We start from the raw sequence: 19,100 nt of genomic DNA on the forward strand, positions 1-19,100 counted from the left end.
TGGTTTTAAGTGCATCCTGAATATTCGGTTTCGGCACCAGAATTTTCATTTCGGTGCATCACCAGTAGACCTTAATTTTTTGCAGGCGCTCCATGACACCAGAAATACTTCAAGGGTTCCTCAGGGTTAAAAGGCTCCTGTAGAATGAAGACTGTTAGCTGGCTTCATCAATCGTAAGAAACTCCCATCAGCATCAAATCCATACATTTTATCAATCATTTCACTCCTCACATTTGTCAGTTTTTTATATTTTTGTGTTTTTTTTATTATTTCATTTCCAGACTAAACCTACTTTTTCTCTTCTTTTTTATTTAATGCAAATTACATATACCAGGTAACTATTTCCGGAATTGTGTCACACAGAACAAAATGTATTTACAAAGAGGAAAAGAAGATATTGGGGGAGGGGGTGGGTAGGCAAGGTGGGCAGAGGACATCAGGCATACGTTCTGACATAAAATTAAAAAAACAAAAAAAAAAAAAAAAGGAAAAAAAAAAAAAGAAAAAACATGGGACCTCAACGCTGATTGGGGGTATTTTCGGGGGGCCCAGCGGAGATCAAAATAAAACAAACTTTCAGTCACAAAGGCATTCAAGTAGTAATGTTATACACATTTGTTTTTTTTTTGTTGTTTTTTTTCTCTTTTTGTCGTGAATGCGATATTTCAGAGATTACCAGTTGTACTTGTGGAGATTTTGCCTTTTTTTTTTTTGTTTTGCTTTTTTTTTTTTTATTCCCATTTTTTATACACATAGTTTTCGATGGAACGTTACCCTGGCTGAATTGTGTTCGTTAGCCTAGCCGTCCATCAGAAGAAAAAAAAAAACAAAAAAAACACACGAAGCGATATTACAGGCGAAGCAAAAAATATATATATATGTATATAATCTATAGAGGAGTCGATCACAGCTGAAAGCTACATTCTGAAGCACGTCGCCGTCACATCCCTTTCCAACCCACGTAAGACTTGAAAATAATAAAAAAAAAATTAAATAAAAAATAAAATTATTATTGCAATTTGTATATATATATAATTTTTTTTTTTTGCACAGGAAAAAAAAAAAAAAAAAAAGCAATAAAATCTGTCGATAGTGGACAACACTGCCTGTAGCCCAACCTTCCCGCTGCAAATATTACAAACCCTCCCTGTGTGCTAATAAAACAGAACAGCGATCTGGGGGGGGGGGCTTCGGAAATGGCTGACTGTTGTAGCAGTTTCACTTTATGAAGATCAAGAGGCGAAAAATCTGATACATTTAAAACATTTTTTGATTTAGGCTCATTCACGTGTATGCTAACCGGATGGGATTCTAACCACATCCAATTCGCATAATATGCAAATCGAACCGGCTTTCAATGGAGCCGGTTTACACATGTCCGGGGTGGCCACAGAGCGTTTCTGAACAGGGTCCTGTACGATTTTGGGTCCGGTTTAGGTGCGAAATCACGTGAATATTCGCACCTGAACCGATGAACAAACTCCGGACGGCGAACCGCAGTCAGTCATGTGTCAACCTAGCCTTTAAGTCGTAGTAGTTTCTAGCCGTCTCTAGGTGACCCCAAATATGCCTTGATGGAAGTAGATGCGCACCCAGAACCTTTCTACTGACTAACCGCCTTCCAACAAACAAGAGTTGTTAATTAGCAACAAAACGGTGACGTTTTTGAGAAGCAATTTTGTAAAATGACAGAACTACAATAAAGCATGGCGGAAGCGGCCTAGTTTCAAAACCCGCTTAACAGGACTAAAATGAATAACCACAGTTTGCAGACAGCGAAGGATTAGAAATGGGATAGCGCAAGATAAAACGGAAAAGAACGTAAACTTTGTTGCTCAAAGTGATGGGGGAAATTTTTACTTCTTGTGCCAATTCTAGAAACGATAAAGCCCCCAAGAGCCACACATCTAGCAAAACCCGGCGGTATCTGTAGCCAAAAAATTGCTTCAGCTCAGGACATGCCCCAACGTGTTTCGCCCTTTAGTGAAACGCGTTGGTGGGCATGGCCAGGACGGAGTCTGAGCGAAGGCTGTTTTTTTTTTTTTACTACAGATACTGCTGGGTTTTGCTAGATGTGCAGCTCTTGGGTCGTTCTCGTTTTCCATGCTTGCATCCACTGAGCTGAGACAAGCTCTTTCCCCGCCTGCACCGGACCTGGACAGACTGGAGCTTGGAGCGGCACCCCTAGCATTTGGTGTGGGTTCAAAGCCAAAAAAGGTTAACCTGCAAGAATATTCAAGTCCGGAAAATCAAGCTCTTGGGGCGTTCCCGTTTTCCATGCTTGCATCCACTGAGCTGAGACAAGCTCTTTCCCCGCCTGCACCGGACCTGGACAGACTGGAGCTTGGAGCGGCACCCCTAGCATTTGGTGTGGGTTCAAAGCCAAAAAAGGTTAACCTGCAAGAATATTCAAGTCCGGAAAATCAAGCTCTTGGATCGTTCTCGTTTTCCATGCTTGCATCCACTGAGCTGAGACAAGCTCTTTCCCCGCCTGCACCGGACCTGGACAGACTGGAGCTTGGAGCGGCACCCCTAGCATTTGGAGTGGATTCAAAGCCAAAAAAGGTTAACCTGCAAGAATATTCAAGTCCAGGAAATCAAGCTCTTGGGGCGTTCCCGTTTTCCATGCTTGCATCCACTGAGCTGAGACAAGCTCTTTCCCCGCCTGCACAGGACCTGGACAGACTGGAGCTTGGAGCGGCACCCCTAGCATTTGGTGTGGGTTCAGAGCCGAAAAAATGTAACCTGCAAGAATATTCAAGTCCGGAAAATCAAGCTCTTGGGTCGTTCTCGTTTTCCATGCTTGCATCCACTGAGCTGAGACAAGCTCTTTCCACGCCTGCACCGGACCTGGACAGACTGGAGCTTGGAGCGGCACCCTTAACATTTGGTGTGGGTTCAGAGCCAAAAAAGAAGGTTAACCTCCAAGAACAATCAAGTTTGGAAAATGAAATAAATCATTGTGCATTTAGTAAGAGGTGTGCTCCACGTTGGCTCTTACAGAGTTGCAAGGGGCTACAAGCCTGACCAATGCAGATCAGACATTCTGATAGATAGAAGCTGCTGCAGAGGTGTTGGCATTTCTCAAAGGTTGACTAGTACCCATTGCATCATGTTCAAAAGTTATGCTCTTTTACCAGAAGCTTTTCGATAGGAAAGGCCCATCGTAGTAATTTGTAAACTTCCACATGTAGATTGACAAACCGAAGCCAATGTGGAAGAATTGATCCATTAAGGTGGAAGAAATGATCCATAAAGGTGGAAGAAATGATCCATAGGGGCCCATCAAAGAGTACTGAAGGAAAGGGGGGCCTCAGATACATGTGGTGTAACAAGGCCTACCAGTTTAGTAAAAGCAGGAGGAAAGAAAGCAAAGAACAGCTTAGCAGACTGCAGGACAGGACACAACAAACACTTAGCATACATATCACACAGGACACTCTGTACCGCCATACTCTGCCTGTAACCGGATAACGTTTCTGTACTAAAGCGTAGACAGATGCCCCCCAATTCACCTAAATTACAGCAATGGGCAGTGGCTGTGGGCTCCCAGCTAAATTTTAACACATGGGAGACAACAGAAGCAGAAGCGGTGCGCAACGCACAGCGCTGGCCGGCCAGTCCCAGAGATGCAGACGTAATGTCCGGGGACACCCCATGCGGGTGAGGTAAGTGTTGTCTGTTCCATGGTTAAATCAAGGGTTATACTCTTGCCCCCTCAAACTCATTAATGGGGGGCTGCATGAGGTCAGAGCTATTTTCAGCAAACGGGCCTCAATGGGTGGAGGGGGCCACAGATACAGAAGTGAATGGGTGTCTACGGTAGAACTTACCCAAACAACAAGACCGGTCTCTGAAAAGAGAAACAAGCTTCCTTGGAGAACCTTTAGGAGAAACCCTACTTAAATAAAGCCTTTGGCTGTTACAGAATTACAAGGCCCACCCGGTCAAGGGCTGCTAATGAAGGCCTGTGACTTGTAGCACTTGAGGTCTGCAAATTGCTGAAGCTATTCGGAATGGCAACCCCACGTGGCCAAATCTAGAACAGAAATGCAATCTTCAGGCAGGCGAAAATATAGCTATCCAACGCTAAAATGGCCCAACTGCCCAAAGCACCCCCAGACCGCTACACGCTCTTCTGTGTTGGCAGATCAGCATTTCTTGTGATGGACATCAGGGTTACTGCGCAGTGAGTGGAAGGGTGCACATATCTTGCGCAATAAGGCACTCCGAAAATCGATTTCAGGGAGATGGTGCCAAGACGCCAGTCCCGTCTGCCAAAAAACCCCAGGCAGCGACTGACGGGGTGTCTGAAAGGTGTAAGCGTGGCAGCGACTTCTCATTACATAGACCGGGCGCTGAAAAAAAATGACGATGGCCAGCACCTGTCTAGGAAAGAGGGGAACCGGCGTTGCTGCCCCTTCCACCCTCACCCAGAAAACTCCTACGGAGTGAGTTAAAAATAATAAAAAAACTGAAAAAAAATAAAAAAAATAAAAGGAAAAGAAAAACCTGTATTTATAGATATTTTACAAGGTTAAATAACAATAATAATAATTATAAAAAAAACTGAACCACTAAAATTGACAGGATGGCGTGTCTTTACAGTTATGTATATATATATATTTTTTCCTTGATAGAGGTGGCCAGTGTCTAGCGGGAGAGTCCAGGGAAGGGGTGTGGTGTGTGTGTGCGCTCCACCCCATCGCTCATTCCCCACCCTCTTGCTACTTTGCCCGTTTCCTTCTCGCCCGTGCGCAGAACATGCTTTGCTATTGGCTCAGGAGGAGTTGGAGGCTGATGCTGACGCTGCATTGTTGGTCGGCCCGCGATCCCCAGCATTTGAATCTGGAAGAGAGAAGATGGGAGAGGAGGATAGCTAAGATATGGGAGAACACAACAAGTATAATAGTACAACCTATCTACAGGATATAAATACTAACAGTAACCTGAAAAATCATTCAACAGCCTGGCGCCTCCTTATATCTCATCTCTGGTCACCCACGCAGTACCTTCAAACCACCATTTACACAGTTCTTCCGCCATGCTGTTCTCTCTCTCTATAACTCGTTTCCAGGCAAACAAAACTTTACTAACTTCACCAGGTCTTCTCTCATGGTACAAGCTGTATGGGAATAAAGTCCTTGGCCCACCACTGTCAGTGCTGGCCGGAAAGGAAGCTCGTCTAAGCCTCAATCAATGGTATATTGATTAGGTGTCCCAGGAATCTTGACTTGATGTGCGACTCCCGGGACACCAAATCACTATCTACCATTGTCAACACCATTCCCACACACCTTTAGATTCTCACCTTCTCTAAAACATCATCCCAGGCCTATATCACTTCCAGACACCTCTAGGTTCTCGCTTTCTACAGAATGCGGTTTTTAGGATGCCACCACTTATGCTCACTTCAGGTCTTCTCCTATACTGTTCTCTTTGTCTAGAACACCTTTCCAGGCCCCCACAACTTAGTCACTCTCCTGGGTCTTCTCTCGTGGTTCTCCTATTCAGCAGCATGTCCTTCCAGGTCAACACCACCCACACGCCTCTGAATCATTTTTCATAGTTCTCCCTTTCCCCCCACCACCCACACACCTCTGGATCATCTTTCATAGTTCTCCCTTTCTCCAACATGCCTTGCCAGGACACCACCACTTTACTAACTCCACCAGGTCTTCTCTCATGGTACAAGCTGTATGGGAATAAAGTCCTTTGCCCATCGCTGTCAGTGCTGGCCAGGGGAGGAAGCTCTTCTAAGCCTCAATCAATGGTAGATTGATTAGGTGTCCCGGGAGTCTTGACTTGATGTGCGGCTCCCGGGACACCAAATCACTATCTACCATTGTCAACACCACTCCCACACACCTTTAGATTCTCACCCATGGTTCTCACCTTCTCCAAAACATCCTCCCCCAGGCCTATATCACTTCCACACACCTCTAGGTTCTCGCTTTCTACAGAATGCGGTTTTTAGGATGCCACCACTTACGCTCACTTCAGATCTTCTCCTATACTGTTCCCTTTGTCTAGGCCAGTGGTCCTCAACCCTGGCCTACAGGGCCCACTAACAGGCCAGGTTTTAAGTATTACCTTGTGGAGATGCAGACTAGAATACTGCAATCACTGAGCAGCAAATGATATCACCTGGGATGTATTTCAGTTATCTTGCAAACCTGGCCTGTTAGTGGGCCCTGTAGGCCAGGGTTGAGGACCACTGGTCTAGGCCACCACCATTTACTCTCCTAGGTCTTCTCTCGTGGTTCTCCTATTCAGCAGCATGACCTTCCAGGTCAACACCATCCACACACCTCGGAATCATTTTTCATAGATCTCCCTTTCTCCCACCACCCACACATCTCTGGATCATCTTTCATAGTTCTCCCTTTCTCCAGCATGCCTTTCCAGGACACCACCACTTTCACACAGTCCTGTCCTCTGCTGCACCACTTTTCTAGAACTCCTTTCCAGGCCAATACCACTTACACCTCCAGGTCTACTTTTATGGTTCTCCTTTTTTTTAGCACACCTTTCCAGATCACTATCACTCCCACACACCTCTAGGTCTTTGCTTATGGTTCTCACTTTCTCCAGAATGCCTTTCCTAGATATCACCCATTTCACGCACCTCCAAGTCTTCTCCAATGCTGCATCCTTTCTTGAGAAAACCTTTACAGGGAAACACCACCTACTCACACCTTCAGGACTTTTCTTATGGTTGTCCTATCCAGACAGACCGTGTATGCCTCCATCACTGTCACTTGTATACCAATTCCACTCTCCCACACCTCAAGGTCTTCACTCATGCTGCTACATTTCTCTGCAACTCCCTTCCAGGCCAACACTAATAACTTTTACCACCTCCAGGTCTTTTCTAAATGATTCTCCTCTCTCATTTTCAGAACATCCCTGTATGCCAATTCCACTCTCATTGACCTCAAAGTCTTCACTCATGCTGCTATTTTTCGCTTTCCATTCAGGGCCAACACCACTCACACACACCTCCAGGTCTTCTACCATGCTGTTCTCTTTCTCTAGAATTCCAGCATGCCATTGGGTATCTGATAAGCCTTCAAGTCTTTCAACACACATGCAAACTTTTATTGCAAAGATATATATCAACTGACACATAGGGGGAGATTTAGAACCCCCTCACACAAACTTTCCCATCAGGGTCCACCTGTCTGTTATTTAGGCTGACCTGATCGGACCAGCCATTGCCCTCAATAGAGTGGCAGATTTCAGCGGACGTGTGTCCGCTGACACTCAACGGCATCTTATTCGGGCCACCCAAAACAAGACGGCCGACCATCGGCTATGGACGCCGGTAGCGGGGTGATGCCTCTAGCTGCAGGCATCACTCCGGTACAAGCACTTTCTGAAATATCAGCAATATCGGTAACCTCCGGGGGCCGATTCCGATATATCGGGGAAAGTGCATATCGGCCCTCGATATATCGGCTTTGCCGATAATCGGTCGATCCCTAAAAAAAATGCTCACACATATAGTAAAGATCTCACGACATTCACACAGGGACTATACACAAAGGCCATCACTGCTATTAGACAGTTCTGATACAGTCACATTTGTCTCCTGTGAACTCCATTGCAGCAGCTCAGCGATGACCGCCAAAAAAAAAAAAAACACACATTCCTAAAAGACTGAAATACGGAGGATAAGATAGAAACACGTGAGAATCCTTACCTGATGTCGCTGTGGCGTTCGTGGGCGTAGACACAGAGGCCTGGTTTCGAGCGTGTGGTGGGAGGAGTATAGATGACAGCGAGGGGTTGCTAGACAGTTCTGTAAATGATAATAAAAAAAAAAAAAAAAAGAAAGACACAGTGAGAAAAAGGATTCCAACAGATATCCAGCTACTTCCTCGCAGGGTCATATCTGGAGATCCCAAGAACGTGCGCATTGGGAAACAGAAAGGAAATTGTCTTTTTAGAAAATCCTGCACAGCGCAAACGCCTGCCGCAGTCCCCCCATTACAGCTCTGTGAGCTTTGCCAAAGATTCCCTTAACTGCCCACGAGTTATAATTGTCTTCCGTTTGGTCAAACGTCTGTCTGGAAGGCCACCTAGGCTGAAAAGTACCCCCAAAATTCCAAAAGAGGGCCCGACTCTTCCTCATACCATGCAGCGCTTGTATCCTTGGCGCAAACAGGAAGAACTCCTGTAAGCTCAAATAGTTTGTCTGTAAGTGGAGCCGAGTAAAAGAGCAAAGCACCGCGTATGCGGCCATCCCTGTTGGGCCTGACACTCTGATGACTCATGCAAGGAAAGCCAGACATTTCCCTAATCTACGATCCTAAGAGGAGTGCACATCAGTCTAAAACAAGTCAATATAGTTTAACTGCTTGCATTGACGGTGGCAAGGCGGCTCTCCTGCATGAGATCACTTCCCTAGTACGTGATCCTGAACTTCTGGGTCTGGAGCACGCATGCGCGCCACCTGCGACCCGCTTCTGCTGTGATGCTCGTCGGCACCCGCCAATCTTTATGCAGAGCCAGAACGGCGATCTACCTATGTAAACAAGGGGGATCGCTGTTCTGTTATTATGAAAAGCATAGATCCTGCGTCTCTGCCAAGCAGGGACATGGATTAATGCCTTCCCCTAGTAAAAGCACCTCCCCCACAGTACACAAGCACTGGTTAGGTACACATTTAGCCCTTTGTTCGCCTCTGATGTTAAAGCAGAGTTTCGCAGACTTCTGTCCCCCCCGCCCCCCAAAATTAAAAGTCAGCAGCTACACATACTGTAGCTGCTGACTTTTAATATCAGGACACTTACCTGTCCTGGAGTCCAAACGATGTTTCCATGGGCTGCCGGGTGCTGCCGCCACCATTGCCGGTGAGGGAACCCGGAAGTGAAGCCTTACGGCTTTACGGGCGGGTCCCTACTGGACATATGCGAAGCGCGCTGCGCATTCAGATTGGCTCGGCGGCGGGGAAGGAGGAGGGGGCCAAATTTCCGAGGGACGGCGCCATCTCCCGAAAGTGGGAAAGGGTACCTGTCAAATTTTGGGAATTTTTTAAAACAAAAATATGTAGCAGAATACATATTGGCCTATAAAGAAATTAAATTTTTTTAAATTTTTTTTATTGGATAGGTTTTATAGCAAAAAAATTTAATAAGTAATATAGTAATTTAGAAGTAAAAAAAAAAAAACATATCTATAATATATATATATATATATATATATATATATATATACATATATACACACACACACACACACACACACACACACACACAAATATATATATATATATATATATATATATATATATATATATATATATATTTTCAAAATTGTCGGACTTTTGGTTATAGCGCAAAAAAATAAAAACGCAGAGGTGATCAAATATCACCAAAATAAAGCTCTGTGGGGGGAAAAAGACATCAATTTTGTTTAGGTACAAAGTCGCACGACCGCGCAATTGTCAGTTAAAGTAATGCAGTACCGTATCGCAAAAAAAAATGGCCTGGTTTTGAAGGGGGGGGGGGGTAACTCTTCCGGAGGTCAAGTGGTTAAAGAGACTCAGTCACATTGCCCATTCAGGGAAAATTAAGAGACTCTCTTGACAAAAACACTTTATGCATACTGTACCATTTAGGCTGCAGTCTTTTGCTCTGTCCAATGACGTCACAGTTCCCTCTTCTCCACTGGCGGCGATATTGGGGGTTCTTACCCCTGGACTCCGTGGCCCTCACCCATCATTACTAAAGAGCTGTGAAAAAGTCTTTGCCCCCTTCCTGATTTTTTTTTATTTTTTTTATTTTTTGCATATTTGTCACACTTAAGTGATTCAGATCAAACTAATTTTTTTATTACACAAGGATTTGAGAAAAAGCTGCCCAAATCCGCCTGGCCCTGTGTGAAAAAATGAAATTGCCCCCCCTCCTGCTAAATCATAAATGAACCGTTATTAACCACGTTTTTTTGGAAATCTGAGGTCAATTTTACCTGTCACACCCAAATCTGATTACTGCTAGAGCTGTTGAATCAAGAAATCACTTAGATAGAAGCCGTTTGACAAAGTGAAGCATGCTGAAAGATCTCAAAAAGCAACGCATCATGCCGCGATCTAAAGAAATTCAGGAACAGATGAGAAACAAAGTAACTGCCATGTATCAGTCTGGAAAGGGTTACAAAGCCATTTTTAAGGCTTTGGGACTCCAGCGAACCACGGTGAGAGACATTATCTACAAATGGAGAACATGTGGAACAGTGGTGAACCTTCCCAGGAGTGGCCGGTGTTCTAAAATTTAGTCGGACCCATGAAAATTCCAGACCTCGTCACTTGCGGCTGATGCGAGCCCCGGTGCGCATGCGCACAAGGTCCGAGGAAATTCTAAGACTTAGCGAACAGCTGATTGAGAGGAGGAGGGGCTGAGGTGGGACGCACACACCGCCACGGGAAAATTGCTGTCACAGGCGAACCAAAGCTGCTAGAGACCCCAAAATTGTATCGCAGGTAGCCAAGACGCTCCCCTACAGCGAAAAGAAATTTGGGGTCTCGGGGATGGAAGGGCGCGGAGCAGTGACCCCAAGCCCCGGTTCTCGGGGTCACTGCTCCGCGCCCTTTCATCCCCGAGACCCCAAATTTCAATCAGCTGTAGGGGAGCGTCTTGGCTACCTGCGATACAATTTTGGGGTCTCTAGCAGCTTTGGTTCGCCCGTGACAGCAATTTTCCCGCGGCGGTGTGTGCGTCCCACCTCAGCCCCTCCTCTCAGTCAGCTGTGCCTAAGTCTTAGAATTTTATCGGACCTTGAAAATGCCTTGTGCGCATGCGCACCTGGGCTCGCATCAGCTGGGTTATGAAGTAGCGTAACCGGAAGTGACGAGGGTCCGGAATTTTAGAACACCGGCCTACCAGAATTAATCCAAGAGCACATCAACGACTCGTCCAGGAGGACATAAAAGAATCCAGAATATCATCTAAAGAACTGCAGGCCTCACTTGCCTCAGGTAAGGTCAGTGTTCATAATTCAACCATAAGAAAGAGGCCGGGCAAAAATGGCATCCATGGGAGAGTTCCAAGGCCAAAGCCACTGCTGACCAAAAAGAACACAAAGGCTCGTCTCGCATTTGCCAAAAAACATCTGGAATATCCCCAAGACTTTTAGGCAAATATTCTGTGGACTGATGAGACGAAAGTTTAACTTTTCAGAAGGTGTGCGTCCCGAAACATCTGGTGCAAAACTAACACAGCATTCCATAAAAAGAACATTATACCAACAGTCAGACATGGTGGATGGCTTGGGGCTGGACAACTTGCCATCATTGATGGAACCATGAATTCTGCGCTCTACCAGAAAATCCTGAAGGAGAATGTTCGGCCATCAGTTCCTGATCTCAAGCACACTTGCGTTATGCTGCAAGGACAATGATCCAAAACGCACCAGGAGGTCCACCTCAGGATTGCGCAAAAAAAAACAAAAAACAAAATGAAGGTTTTGGATAGGCCTAGTCAAAGTCTGGACTTAAATCCGATTGAGATGCTGTGGCATGACCTTAAACAGGCCGTTCATGTTGGGAAAACCCTCCAATGTGGCTGAAATAAAACAAGAGTGGGCCCAATTCCTCCACAGCGATGCGAAAAACTCGTTGCCAGTTATCCCAAACACTCGAATGCAGTTGTTGCCACCAAGGCTGGCACAACCAATTATTAGGTTTAGGGGTTAATTACTTTATAAAACTCTGGTCCGACCACATCTGGAGTATTCTGTCCAGTTCTGATCGCCGGTCCTCAGGAGGGATGTATTGGAGCTGGAGAGAGTCCAGAGAAGGGCAACTAAACTGATTAGGGGATTGGAGGACCTTAATTATGAAGAGCGTCTGCAATCGCTTGATTTATTCTCCCTGGAGAAGAGACGCCTGAGAGGGGACATGATAGCAATTTAAAATATCTCAATGGTGATCTCAGTATAGAAAAAAAGATATTCAGTCGCAAGGATTGCATGAGGACACGAGGACATACAATGCGATTAGAGGAGAAGCGTTTTAACCTTAGGCCACGTAGGGGGGGTTCTTCACAAGACTGTGGAATTCTCTACCACAAGAGGTGGTTTCTGCTGGAAGTATGGCTACTTTCAAAAGACTCTTAGACTTACATCTCAAGGATCAGAACATTCAGGGGTATGAGGGATGATTACGGCCACACACACCTACACAGGTTGAACTGGATGGACTATTGTCTTTATTCAACCTCAACTACTATGTAACTTTTTCACATTGGGCCAGGCAGGTTTGGACAGCTTTTTCCCTTCATTTAAAAACTAAAATTTGTATTTACTCGGGTTATCTTTGTCTAATATTAACATTTGTTTGATGATCTGAATAATTTAAGTGTGAAAAATATGTAAAAAAATCAGGAAGGGGCAAATACTTTTTCACAGCACTGTAACTAGGGGGGGAATGTGAACCTACGCTGGCAGGTCGTCGCACTCCCAGGAGGGCAGATCCACAATAGTCTGGGTTCACAAGGAGTGGAGGGGATTGGATGATGCTGGCTGACATTTAAACCAAAAAAAAGCAGCGCTGGATCACAGAAAGGTGCATCGGCAGGGTTGCAGCGTTTTTTTTTTTTTTTAACACCCCCCTGGCTTCATTTCTTTTTGTTTTTTTTTAAATGGCGGAGCCGGATTTTACATATGAAAATAAAATTTTAAGTGTAATTTATTAATCTTCTGATCTTTCACAAACATACTAACCAGTACTGATTAACGAGTCGCACTGATGAATTGGGGAAACAATTGGGTATCCCCCGTGATAAGTTGGCATTGCCCAGAACCAAAGGCATTGATAGCTGGCAGTGTGTGATTATCATGTGGCCCCTTTTGCAGCCAATGGTTCCTGACTCTGGACACTTGTCACATGCGATGTCAAGGCCCGCGCTCCCCCTGCTCCGGAGAAGACGGCATTACCTTGAGTGGTAAAGTTGAAGAGTGCAGGAAAGTCGCGGCCATTGGGAAGCTTGGGGTTGGGGTCCCGGAGCTCATCGAAGAAGGAGTGTGCGCAGGCATCCAAGGGGGTGAGGCGGGCGGTGGGGGTATATTCCAGTAGCCGGCTGCACAGCGCAATCGCCTCTGGTGGCGTACGAGCTCTGAAGACCTGCAAAAATACACAACCCTTTAAAGATAAAAAAAAGAAAAGAGAAAACGGATCTAAGTGTGAAGGCTGCCAAGCCCCTGTCGCAGGGTGGATGAAATGAGTGAAAAAAGAGACTGCAGCTGGTGAAAACATGAGCAATAAAGTGCAACTCCAACACAATGTTCTTATACGGGGGGGGGGGGGGTTGGGGAGGGGTTGGCCCTTCTCTAATGCTGTCTATGACCTTGGGACAGATTTCTAGACTTACCTTCTGAGCTCTGCTGTCAGCTTTTTTTCCCCCCTCTAGAATGCATATCCCTATGCTTCCTACAGAGTGTCAATTAGGGGGCAGTGACACCAGGATTAGACCCCTGATTGTCTCCATAATAGATTCTTCACAGGAAGGCCTCTTTTACATGGGTATACTACAGCATTCACCCATGCCAGGGCCGGGTTTGCCTGTTCAGGGATGCACAAGGGTTTTGTGCATCCCAATGCAGTAGTCACATTTTTGTGAATTGGGACACAGCAGCTTCTCCCAATCTGACAGCCGTGCGGGGTGCACGGCCATGAATGCAAGCAGTGTGTGTTTGGGGCTGTCAAATTGGGAGCAGCGGCTGTGTCCGTGCATTCGCCGTGTCCCAACTGACATCAATAGGACTGGATGTACGCTGTAGTATCCCAATGTGAACGAGGCATTATAGACCAACACGGCTACAAGTGTGTGGACAAGTGATCTTTAGACCTTTATGAAATTGTTTCAAATCTGATTCCAAAACCCATGGCCATTAATAAGGAGTTCACAGCTAAATCATGATGTCCAAGAGAATGTGGACCATACAGGAAGAATACCAGCAGTAAAATTCTTCCCCTCCTTCCTTGTGTGCACCACGGCATGATCTACACACCTATTTTCCATTTAACTCTATCATCTAGATCAGGGGTCTCCAAACTTTCTAAACAAAGGGCCAGTTTACTGTTGTTCAGTCTTCTGGGGGGGTGGACCATGGGCAATAGGAGTAGGAAGTGTCATCTGTGGTATTTGGGGAAGTGTTGGTGCCCCATCATTGGTGTCAGTGGGAGGAATAGTGCCCCATCACTGGTGTCAGTGGGAGGAATAGTGCCCCATCATTGGTGTGAGTGGGAGAAATAGTGCCCCATCATTGGTATGAGTGGGAGGAATAGTGCCCCATCATTGGGGTCAGTGGGAAGAATAGTGCCCCATCATTGGGGTCAGTGGGAGGAATAGTGCCCCATCATTGGGGTCAGTGGGAGGAATAGTGCCCCATCATTGGGGTCAGTGGGAGGAATAGTGCCCCATCATTGGGGTCAGTGGGAGGAATAGTGCCCCATCATTGGGGTCAGTGGGAGGAATAGTGCCCCATCATTGGGGTCAGTGGGAAGGAATAGTGCCCCATCATTGGTGTCTTTTATAACTTTATGCCAATGTATGGGTACAGGTAAACTGTCAGGATACTAACACATGTGTGCAATGGGCTGTAGACTAGACCAGTGGTCTCCAAACTGTGGCCCTTTGCATGGCTTTACGCGGCCCTTGGGGCACTATTCCTCTCCTTGATACAAGACACTATTTCCTCCTACTGACAGCAAAGAATACCAGCAGTAAAATTCTTCCCCTCCTTCCTTGTGTGCACCACGGCATGATCTACACACCTATTTTCCATTTAACTCTATCATCTAGATCAGGGGTCTCCAAACTTTCTAAACAAAGGGCCAGTTTACTGTTGTTCAGTCTTCTGGGGGGGTGGACCATGGGCAATAGGAGTAGGAAGTGTCATCTGTGGTATTTGGGGAAGTGTTGGTGCCCCATCATTGGTGTCAGTGGGAGGAATAGTGCCCCATCACTGGTGTCAGTGGGAGGAATAGTGCCCCATCATTGGTGTGAGTGGGAGAAATAGTGCCCCATCATTGGTATGAGTGGGAGGAATAGTGCCCCATCATTGGGGTCAGTGGGAAGAATAGTGCCCCATCATTGGGGTCAGTGGGAGGAATAGTGCCCCATCATTGGGGTCAGTGGGAGGAATAGTGCCCCATCATTGGGGTCAGTGGGAGGAATAGTGCCCCATCATTGGGGTCAGTGGGAGGAATAGTGCCCCATCATTGGGGTCAGTGGGAGGAATAGTGCCCCATCATTGGGGTCAGTGGGAAGGAATAGTGCCCCATCATTGGTGTCTTTTATAACTTTATGCCAATGTATGGGTACAGGTAAACTGTCAGGATACTAACACATGTGTGCAATGGGCTGTAGACTAGACCAGTGGTCTCCAAACTGTGGCCCTTTGCATGGCTTTACGCGGCCCTTGGGGCACTATTCCTCTCCTTGATACAAGACACTATTTCCTCCTACTGACAGCAAAGATGAGGCCCATTCTTTCCGACAACAGTAGTGGGGAATAATTCCTCTCGTTGACCACAACAGTGGGGCCCTATTCCTTCCACTGACATCAAAAATGGGGCACTATTCCTGCCACCGACACCAACAATGGGGCACTATTCCTGCCATCGACACCAACAATGGTGCACTATTCCTGCCATCGACACCAACAATGGGGCACCATTTTTGCCACCAACGGGGTACTATTCCTGCCACCAACACCAACGAAGGGGCACAATTCCTGCCACCAACACCAACAATGGGGCACTATTCCTGCCATCGACACCAACGATGGGGCACTATTCCTGCCACTGACACCAACGATGGGGCACTATTCCTCCCACTGATACCAACGATGGGGCACTATTCATGCCACTGACACCAACGATGGGGCACTATTCCTGCCATCGAAACCAACAATGGGGCACTATTCATGCCATCGACACCAACGATGGGGCGCTATTCCTGCCACCGACACCAACGATGGGGCGCTATTCCTGCCACCGACACCAGCGATGGGGCACTATTCCTGCCACCGACACCAGCGATGGGGCACTATTCCTGCCACCGACACCAACGATGGGGCACTATTCCAGCCACCGACACCAATGATGGGGCACTATTCCTGCCATTGACACCAATGATGGGGCACTATTCATCCCACTGACACCAATGATGGGGCACTATTCCTGCCACCAACACCAATGATGGGGCACTATTCCTCCCACTGACACCAATGATGGGGCACTATTCCTCCCACTGACATCAATGATGGGGCACTATTGCTGCCACCGACACCAATGATGGGGCACTATTGCTGCCATCGACACCAATGATGGGGCACTATTGCTGCCATCAACACCAATGATGGGGCATTATTCCAGCCAACGATACCAATGATGGGGCACTATTCCAGCCACCGACACCAAAGATGGGGCACTTTTTTTTTTTTTTACTGCCAGTAACCACCAAGCCCAATGTATTTTGTACTCCCAATGGCCCTCCTATAGTCTAAAGAACAGTAAAGTGGCCCTTTGTTTAGAAAATTTGGAGACCACTGGACTAAACCAACCAAAAGGATTATCTTTCTTTGCTAATCCTTAGCTAATTAACTGATAAATAGTGAACCTGAACTGAATATCCTGGCTGATGCTTGGTCCTATTTAACACTGACAATATTTTATGGCCAAAATTGCAGCAAATGAGAACAAAGCAAAAGCAGGGTGCATGCAATTTTTGGGGACTCCAAACAATTAGCATTTAGCCCTACAAGCCATCAAAGGGGACCCAGTAAGACCCCAGGTTCTCCCATCATAAGCAGAAAATTCTAAGGAGATTAATCAGAACTGTGAATTATAATGGGGACAGGGATCTAGCTTGCTGGCAAACATGCAAAGCTGGAATATCAGTTTTAGGTTGGAGTTAGACTTCAGAAGGGTACCAGGCGGGCCTCTCCCTCTATACATGCATGGGGTATTATGTTTCTTGCACACAGGATATGTATGAGAAGACCAGACAGGAGATGGTGTGCAGCTCTCACCTTAGTCCAGGGGTGTGCCTTTATCTGGGGGAACTTGAACTCTGTGTAGTTAGGGTTCATTTCTCGGATCTGCTCCCTTGTCGGTGTGCCCAGGACCTGCAAAGAAACAAAAAGCATGGCTGGGTTAGAATAATCTTCAGGGAATGCTGCCCGAATATTTCCAGTACTGCCCCCCATCACAGGACTGGTGGGGAGGCTCCACAATCAGATAGAATGACCCATTTTCAATGGTACAGACATACGGACACCGTCTGATCTATGAACTGCCCATCCAGGCCAACTGAATGGAGAGACCAAAATTCAAGAGGGATAATGGTCCCATTAGGTGTACTGAACTGGTTACCCTACCTTCTGCACCACATTGCCTTGTATCTATGTAAGTATAGGATTCTGGGCTGTGCTCCCTCCCTTGTATCTATGTAAGTATAGGATTCTGGGCTGTGCTCCCTCCCTTGTATCCATGTAAGTATATGATTCTGGGCTGTGCTCCCTCCCTTGTATCCATGTAAGTATAGGATTCTGGGCTGTGCTCCCTCCCTTGTATCTATGTAAGTATAGGATTCTGGGCTGTGCTCCCTCCCTTGTATCCATGTAAGTATATGATTCTGGGCTGTGCTCCCTCCCTTGTATCCATGTAAGTATAGGATTCTGGGCCGTGCTCCCTCCCTTGTATCCATGTAAGTATATGATTCTGGGCTGTGCTCCCTCCCTTGTATCTATGTAAGTATAGGATTCTGGGCTGTGCTCCCTCCCTTGTATCTATGTAAGTATATGATTCTGGGCTGTGCTCCCTCCCTTGTATCTATGTAAGTATATGATTCTGGGCTGTGCTCCCTCCCTTGTATCCATGTAAGTATATGATTCTGGGCTGTGCTCCCTCCCTTGTATCTATGTAAGTATATGATTCTGGGCTGTGCTCCCTCCCTTGTATCCATGTAAGTATAGGATTCTGGGCTGTGCTCCCTCCCTTGTATCCATGTAAGTATAGGATTCTGGGCTGTGCTCCCTCCCTTGTATCTATGTAAGTATATGATTCTGGGCTGTGCTCCCTCCCTTGTATCCATGTAAGTATATGATTCTGGGCTGTGCTCCCTCCCTTGTATCCATGTAAGTATAGGATTCTGGGCTGTGCTCCCTCCCTTGTATCTATGTAAGTATAGGATTCTGTGCTGTGCTCCCTCCCTTGTATCTATGTAAGTATATGATTCTGGGCTGTGCTCCCTCCCTTGTATCCATGTAAGTATATGATTCTGGGCTGTGCTCCCTCCCTTGTATCTATGTAAGTATAGGATTCTGGGCTGTGCTCCCTCCCTTGTATCTATGTAAGTATATGATTCTGGGCTGTGCTCCCTCCCTTGTATCTATGTAAGTATATGATTCTGGGCTGTGCTCCCTCCCTTGTATCTATGTAAGTATAGGATTCTGTGCTGTGCTCCCTCCCTTGTATCTATGTAAGTATAGGATTCTGTGCTGTGCTCCCTCCCTTGTATCTATGTAAGTATATGATTCTGGGCTGTGCTCCCTCCCTTGTATCCATGTAAGTATATGATTCTGGGCTGTGCTCCCTCCCTTGTATCTATGTAAGTATAGGATTCTGGGCTGTGCTCCCTCCCTTGTATCTATGTAAGTATAGGATTCTGTGCTGTGCTCCCTCCCTTGTATCTATGTAAGTATAGGATTCTGTGCTGTGCTCCCTCCCTTGTATCTATGTAAGTATATGATTCTGTGCTGTGCTCCCTCCCTTGTATCTATGTAAGTATATGATTCTGGGCTGTGCTCCCTCCCTTGTATCTATGTAAGTATAGGATTCTGGGCTGTGCTCCCTCCCTTGTATCCATGTATATGATTCTGGGCTGTGCTCCCTCCCTTGTATCTATGTAAGTATAGGATTCTGGGCTGTGCTCCCTCCCTTGTATCCATGTATATGATTCTGGGCTGTGCTCCCTCCCTTGTATCTATGTAAGTATAGGATTCTGGGCTGTGCTCCCTCCCTTGTATCCATGCAAGTATATGATTCTGGGCTGTGCTCCCTCCCTTGTATCCATGCAAGTATATGATTC

General features: G+C 46.3%; 1 protein-coding gene across 2 annotated transcripts in view; it reads right to left on the reverse strand.

Moving 5' to 3' along the window:
* Window positions 1–4,494: 4,494 nt before the first annotated feature.
* GSK3B (glycogen synthase kinase 3 beta) overlaps window positions 4,495–19,100 on the reverse strand; it is a 182,052-nt gene continuing 167,446 nt past the window's right edge. The window contains exons 8-11 of one of the 2 annotated variants that reach the window (XM_082247647.1): window positions 17,041–17,136; window positions 12,940–13,126; window positions 7,706–7,804; window positions 4,495–4,848 (exon numbers count right to left, since the gene is read on the reverse strand). In XM_082247647.1, coding sequence (XP_082103773.1) covers window positions 4,781–4,848; window positions 7,706–7,804; window positions 12,940–13,126; window positions 17,041–17,136 — 450 coding nt within the window. In that variant the 3' untranslated portion in view covers window positions 4,495–4,780. Of the gene's footprint in view, window positions 4,849–7,705; window positions 7,805–12,939; window positions 13,145–17,040; window positions 17,137–19,100 lie in introns of both variants that reach the window. The other variant, XM_082247646.1, reaches the window with a different exon arrangement.

Source organism: Pelophylax lessonae (assembly GCF_965119305.1).
Source record: "Pelophylax lessonae genome assembly, chromosome: 2".
NCBI lineage: Eukaryota > Metazoa > Chordata > Amphibia > Anura > Ranidae > Pelophylax > Pelophylax lessonae.